Raw genomic sequence first — 27,686 nt, forward strand, 5'->3', positions numbered from 1 at the left:
CCTTCTGGAGACTTTCTCACTAAATTTCTGGTCATACCTGAATGGATACCTGGTAACCTATTTGCCTCTATCTTATTCACATACTTGTTTCTAACTACTTTGCTGGTTTTCTAACAGGCAAGCCTTGGGACTTTTGAAAATACCGCTTCCTTAGCCTGGAAAGCTTTTCCAGACATGTCTGAGATTCATTCCTTTGCATGAGTCAGGTCTCTGGTAAAATGTGGTCTTCTCAGAGAGGCTTCCCCTGATCATGTTTTCAAAATTATTACCTGGATTCCTCCTCTTCTACCCACATTGTGCTCTAATCCTTTTCCTGGTTTCAGTTTCTTCACAGCACTTATTAAATATGACACATTATATATTTAATATGTATTTGTTTATTTTCTGCCTCCTTTCATTAGAAAGTAAACTCCATGAGAGAGACTTTTTTTGTTCCCAGCTATATTGCAATCCTTGGAATAGTATCTGAAGCAGAGTTAAATGCTCAATGAACAACTGTGGGACAAATGAATGACTAATGGATGATGAATATGAGAAGATCGAGTTCTCTAGTGATAGTGAAGAAAGCAGACAAGGAGAGATAAACTAAGCAAGTATTCTGTTATATTTTGTTCTTTTGTGTGTGAAGATAGTGTCATTGATCACATTTCTTTCTGTGATTCACACCTAAAAGAGCAAAATGGAACATAAGCATGTTTGGAAATATTTCTTTTATTAGTTTAAATTAACTGGTGTCTTATCATTTAATTTAAACATATGTTCCATACATTTTTAAAGGCTTTTAATGAAAGAAAATTAAACCTACTGCATTAGGCAGCTTGGACTGTCATAACAAAATACCGTAGACCAGGTGGCTTAAACAACAGAGACTTATGTCCTCTAAGTTCTGGAAGCTAGAAATCTAAGATCTGGGTGCCAGCATGGTCATGGTCTGGTGAGGACTGGCTTGCAGGTGGCTGCCTTCTCACTGTGTTCTCATGTGGCAGAGAGAGCAAGCTCCGGTGTCTCTTCCTCTTCCTATAAGGGCACTAATCCCACTATTAGGGACCCAGCTCTTGATATCATACAACCTAATTATCTCGCAGAGGCCTCATGTCCAGATACCATCACACTGACGTTAGGGCTTCAACATACAAATTTTGGGAGTGTTCATAGCCCCTACCAAAGAATATGCATTATTTTCCAGTTAATTAATGAATAGATATATTCAAAACTCTTCAAATATTTCTAATAGTGTGAAATTACAGCAAATGCACATAAAAAACTTAATTATTTTTGCAAAATATTGTGAATGCTTGTAAGTACAAAGGCTGAATTGGCCAGCACCTGGGTAATGCCTGGTCTACTTCATTTGCGGTTTGTCGGGGTATCTGTTTATTATGTAGTTATTTAGGGACTCACATGAATGCATCATTTTTTTATAGGCCAAAACCCTAACTGATCTTCTACTTATCTTTTGTAAATTTATTTCCCTAAATAAATCATAAGTCCACTTATCATGCCTAGACCTACATACCATATGCTGTCATTATAGCTACTTAGAAAGAATCGTAGTGTAGGTCAAAGCTCCTTGGCCGGAGAACTGACTCCTCTAATAGTAATATTTTTGCCTCACTGGCATCTCCAGTATTTTTCTAGCCTGAGGTCAGCATGTCTTCCTGATGTTCACGGCCTATGCTGCTTTTCCAGGAATGTCTCAAAGGGATCCTGCCTGAAAGAAAAGAAGCCATACTCTCACATTTCACTGCCTATAAAGAGAGCAAGAATGGCCTGTCTTGTGCATTCAGTCAGTTTCAAAACAGAAATGGAACTGACAGTTACCAACTCAGAGTTTCCCCTACTGCCCATGTATTTTCTAGTCTAGAATAATGAGGTGAATAAATGCTTCGTGGCAAAGTGAAGGAGGAAAGCATCCAGCACCTGGCTGTTCCTCTCATTCCTCACCTCTGAGGTAGGATTGTTAGCATCTGCTCTGATCTAGAGGAGTGTTTGGGGCTATGCCATCTGTCCCCATTAGAAGCACTGAGCTCATAATGACTAAGAAACCCCAGGGGGTTGTCTAAGTCACCAAGGTTAGAAAGGGACACAGCATTATCACAGCTGAGCTAAAATTTAATATGATTCTTACTTTACCACCCATGGTGACCTAAGAAGGTGGGATGGCAGACAAGCTCTAAATAGAGGAGCTTAGTCATGGCTCACCAGAAAGCCAAAAAGCTCTTTTCATGGTAGAAGAGGGAAGAAGAAGCTGGTAAATATTTCTAAATACTCATATGTTTACATATGAATTTATTTTTAAAGTTCTCTTGTGAGAACTATGTACCTTAAAAATAAGCCCCAAATTTAAAGCATTTATCTAAGAAATTGTACATTTACTCACCAATTAAAAATTAAGAATGTTCCCCAGAAGAAAGTGTAAGCCCAGTAGCCAGCGGCTGAGAGTTCTGTCATTAGAGGTGGGAATTTCTTCTCAGAATGAAGATAAAGTTGTGTTCCTACCTGTGTGACCCCAAGGATGGTTGAGAGGGGTCTGGGGTTATTGTAATGAAGGTGGGAAGGATTGAGCACAGTCACAGAAGTGTGTGTGTGGAGGGGTGGGGGCGGGGCGGGGGGGCAGGGAGTGTGTCACCATATCTCCCTAGTAGTGTATTTTTATAAGCTAAATTTTACACGAAGAATGAAAACACAATCCTTGAACTAAGAAGAGAGTGAAAAACTAGATTATCAGTTTATTAATTTATGGTGGAAAACACACCTCATTCAGGAGTCAACCTGCATGCATACCAAGATATGGCAAACAGAGACTCATAAAAGAAAACTGCCTTTTTCCAAAAAGTAACACTTCAGAACTTTTGTAGACTGGAGTAATCACTCCCTTGTCCACTGTTGAGATGTTTCTTTTTCTAAGAACTTGAAAAAGTTGTCTCTAATCGGAGCTCCTGTAGCACAGCTAAAGACATAAATATTTTTCTCATTCTCTAACTTTGAGTTTTCCCATTTTTATTGGACCTCAGCAATAATGGAATGTCATTTCACCATTCCCTCCCTCATCAATACCATAACAAGTAAAAATTCCCAAGACTGAGGCTTATATTATTACAAAGGGTGCAATTTATAGTTGTTACGGAGCATTGGGTTTCTCCAGAGAACATTCAAATTCATGCAGTCTCTTCTCGTTTTTGGTTGTGCTACATGGCATGCAAGATCTTAGTTCCCTGACCAGGAATTAAACATGTGCCCTCTGCAGTGGGAGTTTGGAGTTTTAACCACTGGACCACCAGGTAAGTGTCACCGTGGTTGCAATTAAGATGAGCATCTCTGTGTAATGAGCAACCCTCCCACAAATGGAGTGATAGTCACAATGATACAGGAGTCAGAAAGCCTGAGGGCTAGACCTAGGGATTTATTACCTAACAGCCTGACCTTGACTGTGTTTTTCTGACTTCAGTGGCTTAAGCTGCGAAATGAGATATCTTTTACCTTTGCCATGGAATCCAGATCTAGCAATTTATTTTAATAATTCTGGGAAGAAAACATTCAGGCTGAATGGATGAGTTTGATTATTATTGAGTAAAGAGGTTTCACAACTTTTTATTTTTCTTGGTAAAATCTTCACTTTTAATCTGGTAGCCTTTATTTTTGTTCTTTTCTCTGCCTTTGGCTAGCTGGAGAGCAAGTGGCCATAGACATGGTCCATGGGTTATATTCTTTTCGCCCTTGGAGCAAGGAGTCCCAAAGTGGAGCACCCTGAGCAAATGCCTGCAAATGAAAGATTTTTAATTAACTCAATTCAGTTATTATAAATTGAATTAATCTGTAATTTTGGTATATCATGGGAAACTATTTATGACATATGCCAGCTGACCCTCATCCAAATTTCCATGGAAATAGCCAAGTGTGTACTTGGACTGTTCTAAAATTTCCAGCTGCTTTAAATGTGATATTGAACCTAAGAAAGAAACCTTCTATTAGTAAAATGTATTTGAAATGTGTTCTCAGGTGCTCAAGAGGTAGGCCTAGATTGAAAAAAACTAACTGAAAAGATTTCAGGTGCAATAACCCTGGGATTTCCCTCAAATTTATTTAATTGAAACCTCTGATATTGTGTTGTTTCTATCTGAAATCACATGGGGGAAGATACTGCAAAAAGTTCTGCGGTTTTACATTTTTTTCTCTATGAGATAGAGACTTAACGTCAGGAGGAGCGGAAGTAGTTATATTCTTCTCCTAAATGATCAAATAAAATTTCTGTTCAAGAGATAAGTCATATAGTACCAGATTTATTCATCAAATGTTTTGTTGTTAGAAGTATGAAGCTATTTCATATGAGCTAATAGTATATGAGAGAAGTTACCTGTATATTTTTCACAGGCCCAACAAAAGTGCAGACACCATTACTACATTGCATGCTTGGTGAACGTAACGGCTGGTTGGCTGTATTCATAACATTTGAGTTAACCTGTGCAAACTCACACATACTACTGAAGAAATGACTTTCACAGGGCAGTCTTTGCAGTCTGCAGCAATTACAGCATAATATCAAACAGGATGGAACCACCACCAGGTTTTGATAAGTAGAATACATTTGCAGAATTAGTAATCCTGAGTTGACCCGGCCCATCACTGATGTCCTTGAGACAATTGCAAGCTTGCTACTCATTTTACCCCAGTGGTGGTATGATTATTGGTTTCTTCCATTAAAATGAAAAATAGGATTGTATCTGACATATACTTGGTGCTTTAGGTAAACTATACATTCAGCTCTCAGTATTCAAGTGGGATTGGCTCCCTGTGGATACCAAAATCTGAGGATGCTCAAGGCACTTATATAAAATGGTGTAGTGTTTGCATATAATCTATGCACATTCTCCTGAATATTTTAGATCATCTCTACATTACCTGCAATACCAAATACAATGCAAATGCTATGTAAATTGTTGCTGGCACATGGCAAATTCAAGTTTTGCTTTTGGAACTTCCTGGAATTAAATATATATTTCAGTATGCAGTTGGTTGAATCTTTGGATGTAGAACCCATGGATACGGATGGCCAACTGCATAATCTGAAGTTAACTTCCTTCTTTGGCAAATCCCTGAATCAGTAATTTGCAGCCCTTTCATATACATCCTTTCTCACCATTCTAAAAATCTGCTTGTTATGAATTTATGCATTTCCAGTTTGTGATTTTTCTTTTGACTTTCTTATGGATTTTATCCTTACCATGTAGATTAAAAACTTTTTTCAAGTAGGTATATTTATCAATATTTTCCCTTTATGCCTCCAGATTTTACATAATAGAAAGATCTCCCCACTTCAAGTTAATAAAGAAGGTCTTCTTTGTTCTTATAGTATTTTTAGGATTTTATATTTCTAAAATTCAAATCTTTGCTCCTTTGGAATTTACCTGGTTGCATAGCATGAGACATGAATCCAGCTTAATTTTATTACAAATGACTCTCCAGCTGTCTGAAGACAGTTTTTTGAGTTGTTTTTTTTTTTTCCTGCACTGATTTCAGATGCCATATTTATCATATACCATATTCTGTAGGCACTGGGGTCTATTTCTAGACTTCTTGTTCCATCCTATTGATTCATTTGTTTACTCTTGTATGTAGCTTTACATTAAAATGTGTAACCGCTTCATTTTTATTTATTTTGGGGGGTTTCCTTGCCATTTTTTAAAAATGTATTTTGAAATTTGCTTATCTCTCCCTCACCCCTTTCTCAATTTTTGGCCTTCATATTGTAATTACAATAAGTTTCTAAATTAGCTTAGGAAGGACAACTTTATGAGGTTGAGACATCCTATCTAAAAACTTGGTACCCTGTTCTCTTGGTTTGTGTCCTCTGGGAATGCTTTAAAACTGCATTGGTAAATCTTACATATTTCTTAAGTTTTTTCCCTTAGATATTTCATCTTTTACTGTTGCTATTGTAAGTGGAGTCTTTCCCCATTTCACTTTTAAACTCACTATGTTTGTTCATCTGAAATGTATTGATAGCTATATATGGTAATTCTGTATCATGCTACCTTAACTAATGTTCCTTGTTTATAGTACCTTTCCAGTTGACTATGTCAGATTTTCCATAATGACCACAAATTGTGATAGATTTTATTTCCTTCTCTGAATTTCTATACTTTTGGTTTCTTTCTCTTATTAACCATATTGTCTGTTAAATAACTTTGGTGACAAATGAACATCCTTCTTTGTTCCTGAAATTTAGTGGGAATGCCTCTACTGTTGCCCCAGTAGGCATGATGATCACTTTAAGACCAAGTTATATTTTATCAAGATAAGAAGGTGTCCATCTAATTTCTTTTTTTTTTCCATTTATTTTTATTAGTTGGAGGCTAATTACTTTACAACATTGCAGTGGTTTTTGTCATACATTGAAATGAATTAGCCATGGATTTACATATATTCCCCATCCCGGTCCCCCCTCCCACTTCCCTCTCCACCCAATCCCTCTGGGTCTTCCCAGTGCACCAGGCCTGAGCACTTGTCTCATGCATCCAACCTGGGCTGGTGATCTGTTTCACCCTAGATAATATACATGTTTCGATGCTGTTCTCTTGAAACATCCCACCCTCGCCTTCTCCCACAGAGTCCACAAGTCTGTTCTATACATCTGAGTCTCTTTTTCTGTTTTGCATATAGGGTTATCGTTACCATCTTTCTAAATTCCATATATATGTGTTAGTATACTATAACGGTCTTTATCTTTCTGGCTTACTTCGCTCTGTATAATGGGCTCCAGTTTCATCCATCTCATTAGAACTGATTCAAATGAATTCTTTTTAATGGCTGAGTAATATTCCATGGTGTATATGTACCACAGCTTCCTCATCCATTCGTCTGCTGATGGACATCTAGGTTGCTTCCATGTCCTGGCTATTATAAACAGTGCTGCAATGAACATTGGGGTGCACGTGTCTCTTTCAGATCTGGTTTTCTCAGTGTGTATGCCCAGAAGTGGGATTGCTGGGTCATATGGCAGTTCTATTTCCAGCTTTTTAAGAAATCTCCACACTGTTTTCCATAGTGGCTGTACTAATTTGCATTCCCACCAACAGTGTAAGAGGGTTCCCTTTTCTCCACACCCTCTCCAGCATTTATTGCTTGTAGACTTTTGGATAGCAGCCATCCTGACTGGCGTGTAATGGTACCTCATTGTGGTTTTGATTTGCATTTCTCTGATAATGAGTGATGTTGAGCATCTTTTCATGTGTTTTTTTGCCATCTGTATGTCTTCCTTGGAGAAATGTCTGTTTAGTTCTTTGGCCCATTTTTTGATTGGGTCATTTATTTTTCTGGAGTTGAGCTGGAGGAGTTGCTTGTATATTTTTGAGATTAATCCTTTGTCTGTTGCTTCGTTTGCTATTATTTTCTCCCAATCTGAGGGCTGTCTTTTCACCTTGCTTATAGTTTCCATTGTTGTGCAAAAGCTTTTAAGTTTCATTAGGTCCCATTTGTTTGCTTTTGTTTCTAGAATTCTGGGATGTGGGTCATAGAGGATCCTGCTGTGATTTATGTCGGAGAGTGTTTTGCCTATGTTCTCCTCTAGGAGTTTTATAGTTTCTGGTCTTACATTTAGATCTTTAATCCATTTTGAGTTTATTTTTGTGTATGGTGTTCTAGTTGTGAAAGTGTTCTAGTTTCATTCTTTTACAGGTGGTTGACCAGTTTTCCCAGCACCACTTGTTAAAGAGGTTGTCTTTTTTCCATTGTATATCCTTGCCTCCTTTGTCGAAGATAAGGTGACCATAGGTTCGTGGATTTATCTCTGGGCTTTCTATTCTGTTCCATCATCTAATTTCTTTATAAGTTTAAAGTGAAAGTGAAGTCGCTCAGTCGTGTCCGACTCTTTGCAACCCCATGGACTGTAGCCTACCAGGCTCCTCCGTCCATGGGATTTTCCAGGCAAGAGTACTGGAGTGGGTTGCCATTTCCTTCTCCAGGAGATCTTCCCCACCCAGGGATTGAACCTGGTTCTCCTGCATTGCAGGCAGATTCTTAACCATCTGAGCCACCAGGGAAGCCCTTATTAAGTTTAAACCTATCTCTAAATAATAAAGCCCTAGGGGTGTGTATCTGCACTCTCCCTAGCATGATAACATCAAAGTTCTAAAAGGAAACTGAAGACTTTTTAGTCAACCTCACTCCCATTATGAGTAATAAACTAAATCACAGTAATAAATTTTAATCACTTCCTCCAGAAGTCACAAAATTAGACTGGAAAACAAGCTGGAACTAAAAATCATCTTATCTTAGGTCTCACACCAGTGTTCTTTTGGATACACAAAATTAACACTGAAAAATTTTTATGAATATTTTTCTCCTCCATTGTGCATTTTGCTTGAGATTTTCCCGTTTATCCCTTTGTTTCCATCACATTGTTGGGATCTCATATGTGCTATTGGCTCTGCATTCTTCCCCACTGCCAAGGAGCCAAGTTTATTAAGAATTTTTAGACAGTGACATAATCCCTTCCCTACTCAGAAGACCTCTGTTATTTGGTCTTCTTGGACAAAGTGTGTTGTCTTCCAAATACTTCTGGTTACTCCTGGAATTAAGGCTAAAAGCTTGTTGGAGCCACTTGAACACCTGAAAATATGCTTCAGCTGTGACAGTGGCTTTAGCGAAGAGATGTAAACCAACAGATATGTCAAAAAATGCCACTGTGTCTTATATTCATTTGTAGGTGATATTCATATCACTGCTGAGGATATTAGGTCATAACATGTTTACAATCCTTAAAGAAAAAACAATTAGTATTGTACTTCTGATTTTGATGTGTCATAACTTTCATTAATAAACATCAAAATTAGTAAACATTTTATATGCTAAGAAAATTTGTATACAAATTGGAAAAATCTTATCCATTTGGCAAATTATTTTCTACTGTAAAAAAGATATTAGTAGCATTTCTATCTGAATATAGTTACTGGATTCTGGAGTCAGACTTGGGTTTGAATCCTGGCTTTAAATGAGTCCCATTTTCCTAATCTGCAAAATGGAATCAGGAATACCTTGTAGAGTTTTATAAGGATTAAGATAGTAATGTACATGAAGTGCTTAGGAAAGTGAAACCATTGTTGCCCTTAATAAATGAGAAATAGTATAGCCTGTTAAGGGCTATAATGGACATGGACATTATGAAAAAACATATAATGGACATGGAACAACAGACTGGTTCCAAATTGGGAAAGGAGTACATCAAGGCTGTAAATCATCACACTGCTTATTTAACTTATATGCAGAGTACATCATACGAAATGCTGGGCTGGGTGAAGCACAAGCTGGAATTAAGATTGCTGGGAGAGATATCAGTAACCTCAGATATGCAGATGACACCACCCTTATGGCAGAAAGCGAAGAAGAACTAAAGAGTCTCTTGATGAAAGTGAAAGAGGAGAGTGAAAAAGTTGGCTTAAAACTCAACATTCAGAAAACTAAGGTCATGGCATCCAGTTCCATCACTTCATGGCAAATAGATGGGGAAACAATGGAAACAGTGAGAGACTATATTTTGGTGCTCCAAAATCACTGCAGGTGGTCACTGCAGCCATGAAATTAAAAGACGTTTGCTCCTTGGAAGAAAAGCTATGACCAACCTAGACAGCATATTAAAAAGCAGAGACATTACTTTGCTGACAAAGGTCCGTCTACTCAAGGCTATGGTTTTTCCAGTAGTCATGTATGGATGTGAGAGTTGGAATATAAAGAAAGCTGAGCACCAAATACTTGACACTTTTGAACTGGAGTGTTGGAGAAGAGTCTTGAGAGTCCCTTGGACTGCAAGGATATCCAACCAGTCCATCCTAAAGGAAATCAGTCCTGAATATTCATTGGAAGGACTGATGCTGAAGCTGAAACTCCAGTACTTCAGCCACCTGATGCAAAGAACTGACTCACTGGAAAAGACCCTGGTGCTGGGAAAGATTGAAGGCGGGAGGAGAAGGGGATGACAGAGGATGAGATGGTTGGATGGCATCAATCACCTGATGGACATGAGTTTGAGCAAGCTCCGGGAGTTGGTGATGGACAGGGAAGCCCACTGTGCTGCAGTCCACGGGGTCGCAAAGAGCTGGACACAACTGAGTGACTGAACTGAACTGAACTGACGGGCTATAATAAAGCCTGCTATTTTTCTTTAAATCACATAAAATTACAGGTCATGGAACAAATATCACCATTTTGACTCAATTGATCTGTAATTGCAGAACAGCTCAGTTACCAGCATAACCTCCTTTCTGAGACTTAGAACTAAGACACTTGTGAGGATTTGACTCAAGTCTGCCCTGGCTCTTGTTTCTTGGGAATTATATGGACAGGCATGGAAATTGACACTTACCTAAAACCTCAAGCCTAAAATTATGTTATCACCTTTTTAAAATTAAGTTTTAAGTAGCCAATTAATTTTTTATCATTGTCCACTCAGTGGAATAAACTAGTATAATATGATGCATACTCTACACATTAGAGCTATAAAGAACTCAGGCATTTTTTGCTTACACAATCATTAAGTAATTGGAGTGCCTAATTTGTCCTAAACATATGTATCCTTAAGGATATATAGAGGAAAAAATAGATTCCATACTGTGAAGAAGCTTACCATATGATATCTAGGAAGGCACTTAAAAGCCACCTTTGTATAATATATGCCTTCCTTAGTACTCCTAAACTTTTGATGTGGGAAATAGTCCTCTTATACAGTTCCATGGAATCCTATGCTTGCCCTTATTTTAGTATTTCTTATGCTGTACATTGTCTTCTATGTAATACTGTAGGCTACTTGAGGACAGGGACCATGTATTATGCATCACAGAAAAAAAAAAAAAAACATGATCTTGCCCCTTAAATAATTTAAAATTGAGAAAAAGGGCATATAAACTACTAACATATAAAGAACAAATATAAACTTGTATGAAATAAATTCTATGGGAAGTAGGAGGTTTCAGAGGCTATTTAGGGGAGATGGCATTTGAATTGACTTCAGAAGGAATGGTCGGATTTCCAAACATAAGAAAGTGAGGAAGAGAATCCACAATGAGGGACCATCACAAGCAAAGCCACAGAGGCAGGACTGTGCGCGGGCTGCTTGAGGAACAGCATGGACTCCAATGTGAGCGGCCTCTAGCAAGAATGTCAGGCAGGGGCTTGACTGGAACTGACCTTGAATGCAATAGGAAGGTGTTATGACTTTGTTCTGTAGGCAGTAGTGTTTTTGTTTTACAACTTTATTTTTGACTGTGCTGGGTCTGCGTTGCTGTGTGGGCTTTTCTCTAGTTGCCATGAGCACGGGCAGCCCTCTACTCTCTAGTTGCAGTCCATGGACTTATTGCAGTAGCTTCTCTTGTGGTGGAGCACAGGCTCTAGGGCACGCAGGCTTCAGTAGTTGGCACTTGGGTTATGGTTCCCAGGCTCTAGAGCACAGGTGCAATCATTGTGGCGCGTGGGCTTAGTTGCTCAGTGGTATGTGGGATCTTACAGGTCAGGGATCGAACCCATGTCCTCCACAGTGGTGCAGAGATATTTGTGCAAAAGGGATTAGATCACTTTGTCAGTAGTGTGAATGATGGGAAGAGAAAGATCAGATTCAAGAAGGGAAGCCTGGAGATTTCTAGTAATATAGACAAGAGGTATTGAAGTAAAAACAGAGAAAGGAAGAGAGAAATTCTGGAAACACTGTGCAAATGGACAGGTCAGACCCTGATCTTGGAGTGAGGGTTGGAGATTCCAATTTGAGTCCTTTTCTCAAAGGTGATGGCAGAAGCTCTGGAAGCGGCTAAGGTCACCAGGAAGAGCAGAGATAAAGTAAGCTGGGGAGGCCACAGAACCTTAGGGAAGGCTGATATTTAAGGGTAAGTAAATCTTCAGATTTAGAAGAAAAGATATTTCAAACTTGTTGAAAAGATGAGGAAAACTGTGTCTTCAGAATTCATTGGTTTGCCTAGTTTGGGGGCTTCCCAGGTGGCTTAGTGGTAAAGAACCCACCTACCAATGCAGGGGACCCAGGTTCAATCCCTGGGTCAGGAAGATCACCTGGAGGAGGGCATAGCAACCCACTCCAGTATTCTTGCCTGGAGAATCCCCATGGACAGAGGACACGACTGAAGCGACTTAGCGCTAGCACTTAGCACAGCGCTAGTTTATGGCAGAGCCCTTTAGAACCCAGGTACCCAGATGTCCCAACTTATAACTTGGTGCACTATTAGTTCAACACTCTAAACCCTAGTTTAATGCTAAATTGAAAAATCGAACCCACCACCTTTCCCATCCTCATCTATTTTGGTAAGACAGACTAAACTTGAATTTTAGAATTCTGAAATTGAATCCTGTGTCTCTTTTGCTTCCAGCTACCAATAGCAAAGAGAAAATTTTGCCATTGGAAAATTCGGGGCAAGCCATCCATGTGGATGCCATTTAAAATTAAAATGTGTGATATGAATTGATAGTAAGAATTATAAAAAGTCTAAATAAATCTACCTTATGTTTCAAAGGCAGTAAGTTGATCTTATGTATTATTACATGTTTTTATATCCTTTATGTTAAAAAAAAATCTGCCATTTTAAGCTCTGAAGTATCCTTATTGTCCCCATATATCTTGTTATATACAGAAATGAAAAGATTTTGTTCAAATAAGCCAAACCAAATGATTTCTTTAGTTTTGCAGAAGATTTTGTTGCTATTAATACTGCTGTCTTCTATGGCATGTGCCAAAGGTATAGTTTGAAATTCTATTTTTAACTCAGTGAAATATTTATATCTCAAATAAAGGGAGGGCTTAAAAGAAAGGATATGAAACTGATACAGACCATTTTAAGAAGCAAGTATATGAAGGGGCCAAGTCTCAGAAATAGCATCATCTTTGCTGAACAACAGAGTTAAGTAATACATGAATTTTATCATTTATTTAGCTGGAAGAACCAAGCTTTGAAAATGAACCATCACAAGTCATGATTAATCAACTGTTGGCAACTCAACTCTGATAAAAGTCAGGTGATAAAATGAGCAGGAGCAACATAAATACTAAAGGTTGATGTTTCATACCAAGATAAAAAATTTCCCCCCAGGAAATGGATTTTAACCATTTGTGGTATAGAAAATGATCCTATTAGAAATCTAATACATGGACTTATAGTCTACCCCCCAAAAATCTGAAACATACTTTTAAATTGGCCAATCATCTTCTCGCATTAAAGTTCCAGAAAAATGGTGGGGTTTTTTTGTTTATTTTTCTTTGCTTACTTTGGGTTTCTTTTCAATTTTTGTTTTTCTTAAGTAGGTATATTTTATTAAATATGAATGTAGAAAAGTACATTTCACAAGTGCACAACTCAAAGAAGCACTGAAAATTGAATATACCCATGTATCTGGCATCCAGATCAAGACAGACATCTCCAACCCTTCACAGTCCCTTCCAGTCATTGGGATACCAGCCTTTCCACCCTCTGCAGCTGTTGGGGAGACAGTGATCATGGTCTCTGACATTTCTGCCTATCTTGTGAGCAGAGATACTGCCTGCTTTTGTTCATAGTATCTTTTCAAGCTTATTTAAATAGCCTTGAAAGACAACAGAGCATGTTTTTCTCTAGAGGAAAGGGCAGTTTTGCTTAAGTCTTGAAAATATAGAAAAATTATATCTCTTATATTGTCTTTTATTATACTGTTTGATGGGACTTCCCTGGTGGCTCAGATGGGAAAGAATCTGCCTGCAATGTGGGAAACCCGGGTTTGATCCCTGGGTCAGGAAGATCCCCTGGAGAAAGGAATGGCTGTAGAATTCCATGGACAGAGGAGCCTGGTGGGCTACAGTCCAATGGGACCACAAAGAGTTGTATATGACTGACTAACACTTTCATACTGTTTAAAGAATTAAAGATGTCTCCCTTCAATGCAAAGGGTAGGCATGTTCACTTCCCGTTATGAAAGACTGTGGTGACCTAAACTCAGGTTCCTCTCCTATAATGCCGCCCAGTATGGGTGCAGGTGTCACCTGGCTTCCTTCACATTGCATAATTAGGAAGTAGGGGTCAGGAAGCTGGTACACTATTGACATAGACTTTTTTTTTTTTTTAATTTTTATTAGTTGGAGGCTAATTACATCATTACAGTAGATTTTGTTATACATTGATATGAATTAGCCATGGATTTACATGTATTCCCCATCCCAGTCCCCCCTCCCACCTCCCTCTCCACCCGATCCCTCTGGGTCTTCCCAGTGCACCAGGCCCGAGCACTTGTCTCATGTACCCAACCTGGGCTGGTGATCCATTTCACCCTAGATAATATACATGTTTCAATGCTGTTCTCCTGAAACATCCCACCCTCGCCTTCTCCCAGAGTCCACAAGTCTATTCCATACATCTGAGTCTCTTTTTCTGTTTTGCATATAGGGTTATTGTTACCATCTTTCTAAAGTCCATATATATGTGTTAGTATACTGTAATGGTCTTTATCTTTCTGGCTTACTTCGCTCTGTATAATGGGCTCCAGTTTCATCCATCTCATTAGAACTGATTCAAATGAATTCTTTTTAATGGCTGAGTAATATTCCATGGTGTATATGTACCACAGCTTCCTCATCCATTCGTCTGCTGATGGGCATCTGGGTTGCTTCCATGTCCTGACTATTATAAACAGTGCTGCAATGAACATTGGGGTGCATGTGTCTCTTTCAGATCTGGTTTCCTTGGTGTGTATGCCCAGAAGTGGGATTGCTGGGTCATATGGCAGTTCTATTTCCAGCTTTTTAAGAAATCTCCACACTGTTTTCCATAGTGGCTGTACTAATTTGCATTCCCACCAACAGTGTAAGAGGGTTCCCTTTTCTCCACACCCTCTCCAGCATTTATTGCTTGTAGACTTTTGGATAGCAGCCATCCTGACTGGCGTATAATGGTACCTCATTGTGGTTTTGATTTGCATTTCTCTGATAATGAGTGATGTTGAGCATCTTTTCATGTGTTTGTTAGCCATCTGTATGACATAGACTTTTGAGTTGTAAGGTTCTTTGTCTATGACTCAGCATCCATTCACTAGGCAGACTAGTTTGTAAGCAGAAAAAAATCTCACTCTTCACTGTTCTTTATAGAATCACTATTTCAACTTCTACCATCATAGATTAGTTTTATCTGTTCTTAAAATTCATATATAAATGGAATTATACAGCATGTACTCTTATGTCATGTACCACTAGCTTCCCAAATGGCACTAGTGGTAAAGAATCTACCTGCCAATGCAGGTAGGTGTAAGAGACCCGGTTTCGATCCCGGGGTTGGGAAGATCCCCTGGAGGAGGGCATGGCAACCCACTCCAGTATTCTTGCCTGGAGAATCCCATGGACAGAGGAGCTTGGTGGGCTGCAGTCCATAGGGTCGCACAGATTTGGCCATGACTGAAGCAACCTGGCATGCATCCACTCTTATATCTAGCTTCTTTCATCCAAGCTCATATTTGTGAGATCCATTTGTAATATTTCATATAAGCAGAGTTTTAAAATTTTCTCATAGCATTCTGTCATGTGACTATTTTGAAACTTACTTTTTCTGCTGTTGATGGATTCTGGGGGCAGTTTCCACTATTAGAACTGTGCTGTTATAAACACTTCCATGCATGTCTTGGTGAATATATATGTATGTATTTCTGTTGGGTATGTTCCCAGAGCTGGATCAAAGAGTGTGCATAGACACTGCCAATCAGTTTTCTAAAGTATTTGTACCAAGCTACTCTTCCAATAGCAGTGTACATGCCTTCTGATTTTTCTGTGTATTTTTCCACCCTTGCTATTTTTCATCTTTTTAGTTTATTTTTTTATACTGACATGCTTTTATTTTATCAACATGCATATAAGGAAAGAAAAATATGCCAATAGTACACTTCCAATTTTACAGAGAAATCCCCCAAGTATTTCTGCCATTCAGAGAGAGAGAGACATCAATTATTAAGTTGTTACCAGGATAAATTGTGAAGACAGTCAGAGCCACAAATTTTTGTGTGTTATTTTTCCATAAAGACAATAATTTCCAAAGTCTTCAGAGTCTGGCAAGACCAAGTTATTCAATTTTACTTCTAAAGATACAGTTTTAACAGAAACAAGTTGAAAATCATCATGAATATTCACAAAAATTTCCATATTGTACAAGAAAGAGATTAGCATTCTTTCAAATGTTCTCAACTGAAAGCAAAAGAAAACCTATACAGCTGCATCTTCCCAGTAAACAGAAACAGAGAAAGTAATAGGGTTTTACTAAATACTAGTGAAATTAAGGGCACAGTATTGATCTTCCCCATAATTGCATTGCTTGAATTTCTTTAAAGAACCCATCTTTCAGCAACATAGTTAGCACTTCAACCACCTTCAGTTCTCCCATCCCAATCCTGAGAAAAATATTTCTCCTTCCATCACCACTGACAAGATATCCCTTCCTTGCAGGCTCTCAGTCAATCCAGTTTTCATACTAGGCCCATATTTTCCCTGGGTCATTTCTGCCTCTGGGCATCTGTTCAGTTTTCTTTCTTAGGGCGGGCACTCACCCCAGTCTCTTCAGTTCTCCCATACATTCATTCCATATACATCTACCTTTCTTCCAACTGTCTAGGTATTGCTATGGATGGGTGAGGACTGGGAAGAAGGCAGAGAGGAGTAAGGGCTCTGGTAGTCTCCTTTACAGGACCATCTCTCTGCCTCTTGAAATAGTAAAGAGCCAAGTTAAACCGCCTCCTTGTGGGGGTTGTTTTGGCTTGTCTCAGGTCAGATTTGGAGAGGGAAATGGCAACCCACTCCAGTATTCTTGCCTGGAGAATCCCATGGACAGAGGAACCTGGCAGGCCATGGTCCATGTGGTCACACAGAGTCGGACACGACTGAAGCGACTAAGCACACACGCACAAGTTAAACCACAAAGCCAGCTTCTGCAGATGTTTCTGAGCTACCACTTTTAAAAAAAGAGATAGGAGAGATATAAGAAAGAGAGGGAGAAAGAGAAGAGGAACTGTTTGTCTGCCCTGGCACTGCTTGCTCTTCATCATGTTCAGGATGAAGAAGGGAAACAAATGAAAGTATCTAACCTTTGTATGGCTTTACTGGTTGAGACTGAGAAAACCTGATACTTGTTAAGGACACCATCATTATTTTTGCCATGTAAATGAGTCTAACTTGTCTCCTCAACCACTTGCCTGACAGTAAAAGTAGGGTTCCTGAGTGATGGTGAGGAATTGAGTTCTTTTAGAGGAGAAATACTGGGGTGGGTAGCTGTTCCCTTCTCTAGGGGATCTTCCAAACCCAGGGATCAAACCCAGGTCTCCCGCATTGCAGGTGGATTCTTTACCATTCTTTACCTCTGAGCAAAGCCCAGAGGAGAAACAGAAAGGTCTTCTACATGCTTGTAGGAAACCTGGGTCTACCACCAATTCTGAAGATTCTTGTTTACCAAAAACTAGAAAGTGGACCTGACAAGGTCTAAAAAATGTTCATCCAGCAGGCAGCAGCCTAAGGCGGGCGGGTGTATCCAGGCAGCAACAGGTGATCAGAGAAGCAGGAAGAGCAATGCGGTTGCCTAAATCAGAGACCAAGAAGCGCACTGCTGTTCTCTCTTGACTTTACTGAACGCCCAGCAGTTGTCCACAGGCCATGTGCAGAGCAGAATGAGTAGAACAGGCTCTTAAACACAGCTGAAAATCCAGGTGGTAGTAACGAGACCAGAAGCCGTGGGAACAGTGTGTAAGCAATGCTGACAAAAGCAGAGAAATCTACGCTTGTTTGGCCTAGAAGAAGGTGAGTCACACGGTGCCGCATGTAGCATTAACGCAGGACATCAAGGAGACCATGGGGAAGTGGGGCAGCGTGGCCACGAAGGTCTCAGTCTTGAAAGCTGAGAGAACGGAATGTCCAGTGGAGGGAAGGTGTAGAAAGGTCAGCACAAAACCAGTAAAGGGCATACCGTTGCTGTAGCCACGGCCCCGGTCAGGCAGGAGGTGGCAGGGGACCTGCGTGGGAGTATTCCCAAGAGCAGAGGTTAGCCAGGTGGGAACCCAGGGGGCCTGGGGGTCTCCACTGGTTCCCTGATCTGGAGAAGTCTAGCTCTATGGGGCGCTTCATCCAGTAGGTAGTATTGCAGTGCCTTTGGCCAGAGATCCTCTTTGATAATCTCAGCAATCCTGTCAGGCTCTGGAAGGCTGTTGTCTGAAAACCAGGCCAAAAAGCCACACATGAGGTCTTGGTTCCTACAAAGGAAGACCTGGGCTTCATGACCCGGGTGCCATATGATCGGAGTGGAAAGAGACACCACTTGGCCGGAGGGTGTGACCTCGTATTCCTTCACAAGCCACTTGTTTCTGAAGTATGGGTTTCTTCGAAAGAGGAACTTGAATTTATAGCCCATCTGAGGATGTCTGAGCTCTTTCACCTCCAAATTGGCTAAGTAGCTGAGTATCTCTGCATCTCTGCCGCTAATCAGGGCAGATAGCTGTGGGTGGTTCCGAAAGGCAGTGACCCAGAAGCCCGGGATGTGCCGAATGACGTGCTTCCTCCACCGGAGGTAGTGTTGACGCACGCGCCTGTACCTGCGCTCCACCTGGAGGAAGGCCGGGTCAGCCTGAGCGTTCCCGGCATCCACTTCCAGCTGGCTGGACTCCAGGGCTTTCCGGGGGAGACCCTCAGTCCGAGTTGGGGGCCCTGCCTCGTCCTTTGCCTCCTCTACCCCTCTGTGTTCCTCCACCACTTCCCTTTCCCCAGCCACCGGCTTCTCCACTTCAACCCTCTCCTCCTCGTTCACTGCTTCTGGAAAGATGGGGCCCCTTTCGGTCTTAGTTTCCACAGCCTTCCCTCCAGCCGTCAGCTCAGACTCTGATCTCCCGGTGTCACAGGTTTCTAGGGCCTTCTCCCCGCCAGTTTCACACTGAAAACCATTTCCCAGGCTGCTGTTGGCTGCCCCAGAGGCAGAGGTTGCTTCCCTGTCCTCCGTGGGTGGCCCGACCTCCTCTAGTCCCACTCGGGCCCCTCCACGACCGTGAGCCCCAGCAGTTGGGAGCTGGGGGGGTAGAGCTGGCGTCCGCGGGAGCCTGGGGTGCGCCCCCCTCCTCCGGAAGCTGGAGCGGTGGGAGCGCGACAGTTTCCAAGCTGCCCTCGCTCATCTCCACCAGCACCTGGGTTTCCTCTAGAAGCTTCTGGCTCTGCTGTCCGGTTCTCCCAGGGCGTGGTCAGCAGCAGTGAAGGTATGGGCTTAGGGAGGAAGGATCCCTTGGCTCTAACAGGGACGCTGATGTAGGCAGCAGCCTGACCAGCTGTTTGTTGGCATCTGTTTTCCTCACAAAAGACTCATGCAAACCAGCGGATTGCGCCACCCTGCAGTCTCAGGAGACCCACCCTTCAAATTCCCAGTACTCACCCCTCAGTCTGTAGACACTCTCCATCTCATCTAGTCTAGTTCTGTGGGTTCTGCCATCCTTTGTATTCTCAGTGTTCTGGTGCAGGTGTGATATTGTCACACAGTGGTTTTAATGTGCATGTACCTAATGTCTGAGAAATTGAGGATCTTTCACGTGGTTCTGATCTTACCATTTGGATATCCGCTTTGTGTAAGTCTCGGAGTCTTCTCTCCACTTTTTCTATTGTGTATTCTGTATTTTTTGTGTTGTAGGAATCCATTGTACATGCTAGATACAAGTCATTTTTCAGATCTGTGTATTGCAAATATCTTCTCCCCTCTGAGTTGCTTTTTCACTATCTTGGAGAAGGAAATGGCAACCCACTCCAGGGTTCTTGCCTGGACAATCCCAGGGACGGCGGAGCCTGGTGGGCTACCGTCTATAGGGTTGCACAGGGTCGGACACGACTGAAGCGCCTTAGCAGCAGCAGCAGCAATGATGTCTTTTAATGAACAAAGTTTTTAATCATATATTCCAATTTATCATTTTCCCCTTTCAGATCAGTTCTTTTTGCGCCCTGTTAAGAAATCTTGCCCTTCTAATATTGTTTTCATTTATATCTGCAGTCCATTTGGAGTTGCCTTTTACCAATGGTGTGATAGGAGTCAAAATTCATTTTTCCCCCATATGACTGACTGAATGACCAAGCAGTATTTATTGAAGGGAACATCCTTTCCTCATGCATAGGGTTCTAAATGTTTCCATTAAAAGTGACATATGTCATTGGTCAGAGCTAGTCAGATGGCCTTGCCTAACTTTAAGGGGTCAGAGAAGTAAAAACCTTCCCTGAGATTGCAAGGAAAAGAAAGCTGAATATACTGGTGAGCACTATATCACTTATCATAGACTCTGAATTGAGTAGTGTGTACAAGACCAGCAGAGTTAGGCCAAAGAAAGGAGAGAAAAGGTAATGATGAATATAAAAGGAGAAATTAATGAAAGACAGTTAATAGGAAGTATCAACCAAAGATTAATAATAAAAGGAGAGAGAATAAGTAAACAATATTTGGAATGGAAAATATAGTCATAGTACTGATTTAAGGAAATATAAGAGAACATGTTAGACAAACTTACACTAGTACATTTTCAAACTTGGATGATATATATGAATTTATGGAAATAGAACTCAACACTGAAATGCAGTAAAATCCTAAACAGACATAGAAATAAACAGAACCAAGGGTTTAAAAAAAAAAGAAAAACTTCCTACAAAATTAGCATGAGGCTAAGTGGTTTGAAACAAATACTTCCTTAACCTTCAAGGAACACATTACTGTGTGCCTGTGGCATGCCTACTACTATTTTAGGCTCTTAGGATATATTATTAAACAGAACAAAGATTTCTTCACTCTTGGAGTTTCTAGCAGAGGAGAAAACAATAAAAAAAATAGGAAGTGATAAGTGCTATGGATAAAACAATACATAGTGTTGAGTAAGGGAATTGAGAGTTGTGGGGGTAGGGAATTGGGAGCAGACTGTGGTTTTGAAAGGGTAGTCAGAGAAAAGGGTTTCCCAGGTGGCACCGAGGTAAAGAATCAGCCTGCCAGCGCAGGAGATATGGGCTTAATCCCTGAGTCAGGAAGATCCCCTCGAGAAGAGAATGGAAACCTACTCCAGTATTCTTGGCTGGGAAATCCCATGGACAGAGGAGCCTGGCAGGCTACAGTCTCAGTTCAGTTCAGTTGCTCAATCATGTCCCCATGAATCACTCTTTGTGACCCCCATGGACCGCAGCACACCAGGCTTCCCTGTCCATCACCAACTCCTGGAGCTTTCTCAAACTCATGTCCATTGAGTCGGTGTTGCCATCCAACCATCTCATCCTCTGTCATCCCCTTCTCTTCCTGCCTTCAATCTTTCCCAGCATCAGGGTCTTTTCCAGTGAGTCAGTTCTTCACACCAGGTGGCCAAAGTATTGGAGTTTCAGCTTCAGCATCAGTCCTTCCAATGAATATTCAGGACTGATTTCCTTTAGGATGGACTGGTTGGATATCTTTGCAGTCCAAGGGACTCTCAAGACTCTTCTCTAACACCTCAGTTCAAAAGCATCAATTCTTCAGTGCTCAGCTTTCTTTATAGTCCAACTCTTACATCCATATATGACTACTTGAAAACCATAGCTTTGACTAGACAGACCTTTGTTGGCAAAGTAATGTCTCTGCTTTTTAGTATGCTGTCTAGATTGACCATAGTTTTTCTCTCAAGAAGCAAGCACCTTTTAATTTCATGGCTGCAGTCACCATCTGCAGTGATTTTGGACCCCCTCCCCCAAAATAAAGTCTCTCACTGTTTCCATTGTTTCCCCATCTATTTGCCATGAAGTGATGGGACCAGATGCCATGATCTTAGTTTTTTGAATGTTGAGTTTTAAGCCAGCTTTTCACTCTCCTCCTTAACCTTCATCAAGAGGCTCTTTAGTTCTTCACTTTCTGTCGTAAGGGTGGTGTCATCTGTGTATCTGAGTCTACTGTCTGTGAGATCGCAGAGAGTTGGATGTGATTGAGTACCATCAGAGGAAACCTCAATGAAAAGATTTTGACAAAGATTCAAAGAAGGAAGGATTTAGCTCAGTGGATATTCTGGAGAGGAGCATACTAGGAAGAAAGAGGAGCTAAACAGAAGCCTTAGGACAGGACCATGCTTAGGGTGTTCAGGGAATAACCAGAAGGAGATCAGTGTGACTGGAGCAGGGTGAATGAGAGAGGCCAGATCAAGCAGGATATTACATGATACTGTAAGAAGTTTGCTTTTATTCTTAGTGAAACGGGAAACCACTACAGAATTCAGAGGATTCAAAATTGGACACATTTTGCATGGATCACTGGCTCCTGAGCGAAGAATAGACTGTGTGGGAATAATGATAGATGTAGGGAGATGTTTTAGAAGGCTATCAAAGTAATCAAGGTGAAGGTGATATTCCACAATGGACTTGGGTAGCAGATATAGTATGATGGTAGAGCCAGCATGATTTCATGATGAACTGGATACAGGGTATAAGAGAAGGAAAGAAGTCAAGGATGATTCCATGAATTTTGACCTGAGCAACTGATAGGATGAAGCTGCCAGATGCAGATATAAGGGACATTATGGTAGCAGAGACCTTTGCAGGAAAACCAGAAGTTGCTTTTGGACATGTTAAGTTTGAGATGACTTTGGATGAGAGCTGAGATAACAAGTGGGCATGAAGAGACTGGAGCACAAGAGAGGTCTAGGGTGGGGATACACACTTGGAAGTAATCAGCACACATGATATTTAAAGCAATATTTAAAGCTGGATGAAATCACCAAGGATGTGAGTAGCCATAGACCAAGCCCTAGGGGTCCAGAATCATCAGGTCAGGAAGAAGGGGAAGAGCCAGCAAGAGACTAAGGGGAGACCAGTGAAGGAGGAGAGGATCTGAAAATGTGCAGGATGCTGAGAGCCAAATGTGTAAAGGAGAGTTCAACTGTGTGATGTGGTGCTCACAGGTCAAGTAAGGTGAGAACTGACCGATGGATTTTACAGTAAAAGTGATGGAGGTCAGAACAGATTTTAAGGGGAATGGGAGGAAAGAAATTGGAGACAGTGAATATTGATACTCTTTGGAGGAATTTGCTCCAAAGGGAAATAAATGGAGTCATCACTTGACAAAAACTGTTTTGAAGGAGTGGTGGGGTGACAGCTTGGCTATAATGGCTTTTTCAGTTTTTTAATTTATTTTGTGGCTGTGCTGGGTCTTCGCTGCTGCATGGGCTTCTCTCTCATTGTACTGAGCAATGACTACCCTCTGGTTGTGGTGCGCAGACTTCGCATTCCAGTGGCTTCTCTTATTGTAGAGCGCAGGCTCCCAGGTGCACGGGCTTCAGTCGTTGCGGCTCGTGGGCTCTAGGGCACAGGCTCAGTTGATCTGAGGCGTGCGGGAGTGAATCCCTCCTTGACCAGGGATTGAACCCACATCTCCTGCACTGGCAGGTGGATTGTTTACCACTGAGCCACCAGGGATGCCCTGTGATGTCTTTAAGACAAAATCCAGAAGGGAGAAAGTGAAAATAGCAAGTATATATGACTCTTGAAGTTTTGCTCTAAAGAAATGGGATGATGGCTGGTGGAGAAAGTGGTTCCAAAAAAGGTTTTTAAAATGGGAGAAAAAGAAGTTTGTGTGCCTGCTGATGTGAGTGATTCAGCAGCAGGCAAAAATTCATGATGTAGGAGAGAGACAGGAGACTCGTTGGAGGGATGTCCTTGAATAGGTGAGAGCAGATGGAATCTAATGCCCAAGAAGAGGAGGAAAAGTCAGCCTTTAGCAGGAACATGACAAGGTCACTGTGGGAACCAGCAGGAAGGCAAAGTATGAGGGTGTAGATGCTGTTTGGTGGGTAAAAGTGATGATGCAATCTATGAAATTCTCTTCACATCACTTCTGTGTACTCAGTAAAGGAGAAAGCAAGATTTAATTCAAGTGAGAGAGAGGAGGAGGTGAGGGGCAGAAGGATTCTGGGAAGAGACAAGTAGGAAATAGCTGTCTGGAGAATTGAAGAGTGACAGGACTATGACATATGCTATGATTGTCAAACAGCATTAAGATCATAAATTTGAATGAGGCACATTAGTGTAGCTGTGGATTTTTCTGCAACCACATTCAGTTTACAGGTGCAGCATGAAGAAGCAGAGCTGGATTTAGAACTGAAGCATGAAGGGCAAGAGAATGATTATAATCATGGATCTGAGAGTCTAAGCTAGAGCAATGAAAGATGTAGGGGTGGGGCAGTGAAAAGGCGGCCTGATCAATGGATCACAATACCCAGGGCATCGAAGGGTCCCTGGGGTCAAGTACCAAAGGAAGCTACAAGGATGAGAGATAGTGGTCTGAGAATGGACTGCAGGGGATTGGTTAGGACTTGACTCCTCCATCCAACTAGGCCTCTAATGAGGCACCTTGAGGACAAGGTCACTGTAGGGGAGGACGTCAGTGAACCAAGAGGCCTGGGTGGGAAGGATCACCAATGTGCATACTGAAATCACTGAGAGAAGTGAGAATAAGCCAGTAGCTAGAATCCTTGAAAAATGAGGGGGAAATGACATGAGCAGCAAGCATGCAGGGCATTAGGTGATCTAGACTGATGTCAGGAGATTTAAAGCTGGGTCTGTATTTTAAGGTTAATTATCTAACATCACCACCTTTGGCTAAATTAGTTAGAAAGCAGGTACCTTTAGAATTTCATATTAATGTCACAGAGCCTGTATTATATATTTTTCCTTAAGGTGTTCAGAAGAAAGTCACATATGTTAGCTGATCAAAAATAAGAAATGTGTATGTTTTTTTAATTGGAAAATTAGTAGTGATAATATTCTTCGAGTTCAGTGTGAAATGTTATTCTCTTTGGGGGGTCTTTAATTTTTCTTGTGTCCTGCAGTATGGACTAGAAACTGCTGAAAAGAACAAAATATGATTTTAATTTGGGGCTTGAAACACTCTTACTATAGAAAGTTTTTTAAGATGAGTAAGGGAGCTCCTGGGCTTCCCCGGTGGCTCATAAAGAAGCCGCCTGCCAATGCAGGAGACACAGGTTCAATCCCTGAGTTGGGAAGATTCCCCTGTAGAAGGAAATGGCAACCCACTCCAGTATTCCTGCCTGAGAAATCCCGTGGACAGAGGAGCCTGGCGGGCTACATACAGTACATGGGGTTGCAAAGAGTCGGATGTGACTGAGTGACTAAACAACAACGACAAAGAGAGCTGGTACAAAATCTCAACTAGAGACAGAAAGAAGGGTAGGGGGAGCGGAAAAGAGAAAGGCTAGAAAAGAAGAAACACGAGTAAAAAAAGAAGGTGACATTTTGAGGGGAGTACAGTTTAGCTACAGATCTGCACATCATCGAATTGTGAAGTGTTTAAATTCTCTGGGAAACAGAAACAGCATGATGTTTCAAAAAACTAAATGTAAGATGAATGAAGAGAGCCTGTGAATTGTACAGTCTTATTTTTCTTTGACTCCTCAAATATTGTTGTTTGGTTCTTACTTGTTTTGAAAGGAATCTCTTTCTTGACCTAAATTCTTTAAACAAGTGTGTTTGTTTAGTGACTAAGCATACAGAAATATTGTTCTTCAGGCTAGGCCACCCAGTTTAGAAAGACGAGGGCTTCAGTGTATTGTGTTAAAGACACTAAAGAGTGTTGGTACACAAGAGAAGGAGATGTACACTTTGTTCATTTCCTCTGTTTCCCAGGAAAAGACCATTAAACTGTGTTTGCAAAGGACATGGTAAAAAAGAAGTTTTGAGTGATTAACCAAGTAGCTTTATAGCTGCGGTCATCTCTGCTGCCTCTTAGAAATAGCATATAAATATAGAGAAGTAGGGAGAAAATATCTGAGTTAACAGGGTGTGGGTAATGATTTACCCTGGGAAAGTTAATCATTATGATTTAGTAATTTTCTACCATTATGGCACTGACAGAAAGCAAATATATTTTCCAGTGCCTAATGAAACTATAAAGAGGCTGAGGTCTGTGTAGGCTGGGGGGTACAGCCAGATGGCAGGGGGAACCAAATCAGCCAGGGATACACAGAGCCATTTCAGAAATTTAAAATATGAGTCAAAACACCATGTAAAATGTTTATAATATCTAAATGTTAAACATATGTAGTCATTCTAGCCTGAGATAAATTAAAAATAATGAAATTGATACTATAACAAATGAATGAAATTTAGTTAATCATGAAAAATTGAAATTATATTATTGGATCTGTTAAAAAATAGTGTGATTTTAAAAGCAAAGTTCACTGATGGTGTCATCATTGCAATACAAGTATAGTTTTGGGGTAGAAATTTCCAGCAGGTTTAAAAACTCAGACTCTATACTAGTTGCAGAATGGTGAACAGAGTTTTGTTCTAATTGTTGTTAGCATTTTCTTCTTAGCTGTTATTTTAAAATAATTTCTCTTTTTGATTTTTTTCTTAAGGAACTGATATTTTTATGCTTTAGCATATTATATCCTCATTGCATCCTATGAACTAGATACTATTATTAGCCCCATTTTACAGATAGGCGAACTGAGGCACAGAAATAACAAGTAATTTGCTCACAGACATGTTGTTGTTGTTCAGTCACTCAGTTGTGTCCAGCTCTTTGCGACCCCATGGACTGCAGCACACCAGGGTTCCCTATCCTTCACTATCTCTACAGTTTACTCAGACTCATGTCCATTGAGTTGGTGAAGCCATCCAACCATCTTATCCTTTGTCTCCCCCTTCTCTTCCTGCACTTATCTTTCCCAGCATCAGGGTCTTTTTCAATGAGTCAGCTCTTCGCTTCAGGTAGCCAAAGTATTGGAGGTTCAGCTTCAGCATCTGTCCTTCTAGTAAGTATTCAGGGTTGATTTCCTTTAGGATTGACTGGTTTGATCTCCTTGCAGTCTAAGGGACTCTCAAGAGTCTTCTCCAACACCACAGTTCGAAAGCATCAATGGACATATAGTAAATTACAAAGTTAAGAAATGAACCCAAATAACCAGACTCTAAAGCTCTTTCTGTTAAACACTACAGGGTATACTCTGAACTTTTCTCAGCCTCAATTTTCTCATCTATGAAATATGGTCAATAAGTCTTCTCTTTAGTGATGGTTGTAACAATTAAATATAATGTGGAGCTTGTGTAGGGAAGATGTTGGTGCTGCCTTATCGGTTTCTGAATTGTTTAATTTCTTATAATGAGCATGAATAATTCATGTATTTTTTAATCAAGAAAAATATGTTAAGGCCTATCAGAGTGTCTGGCACAGAGAAGCACCCAATAAAGTCATTATTATGTCTGAAAGCAAAGTCAGAGTTTCCGTTTAACTCAATAGGGATTTGTCATCTCTGGAAGCTCGGGTGCAAAGGGAAGAAATAGGGGAACAGCTAGAGGAGAATTCAGGTTACAGGTTTTTACTTGCCAGTGAGTAGAGCTTGTACATCTTGAAGTGCCGGAGCCTGCCGGCAAACGAACCGGTCATGGGCGCAATCGCCGAAATACCTGAGAAATAAAAGACTAGGAAAGAAAGACTAGGAAAGAATGGGGTTGAGAGGGACGGAGTCAGCTCTCGACTGAAACCGACAACCGACAACTTTATTGAGGAGTGACATGCTTATATATGAGCAAGGGAGTGGCGTCTTAGTATGATTACAATCAGTTAAAAGATTATCATGATCACAATCAATTAAAGATTATCTAAGGATTACTTAGACATAAACCATACGCAGGAGCCTGACAATCTCGTCAGGAAAATGGGTAA

General features: G+C 40.8%; 2 protein-coding genes across 9 annotated transcripts in view; one reads left to right on the forward strand and one right to left on the reverse strand.

Moving 5' to 3' along the window:
- ACYP2 (acylphosphatase 2) overlaps window positions 1–27,686 on the forward strand; it is a 313,536-nt gene that overhangs the window by 245,386 nt on the left and 40,464 nt on the right. The gene's annotated exons all lie outside the window — the stretch shown is intronic.
- TSPYL6 (TSPY like 6) lies at window positions 14,920–27,407 on the reverse strand. Its single transcript, XM_070456854.1, has 2 exons — window positions 27,344–27,407; window positions 14,920–19,135 (listed from the first exon to the last, which is right to left on the reverse strand). The coding sequence occupies exons 1-2, from the start codon at window positions 27,405–27,407 to the stop codon at window positions 18,024–18,026; spliced, it is 1,176 nt and encodes a 391-aa protein (XP_070312955.1). The 3' UTR covers window positions 14,920–18,023.

Source organism: Odocoileus virginianus, chromosome 2 (genome assembly GCF_023699985.2).
Source record: "Odocoileus virginianus isolate 20LAN1187 ecotype Illinois chromosome 2, Ovbor_1.2, whole genome shotgun sequence".
NCBI lineage: Eukaryota > Metazoa > Chordata > Mammalia > Artiodactyla > Cervidae > Odocoileus > Odocoileus virginianus.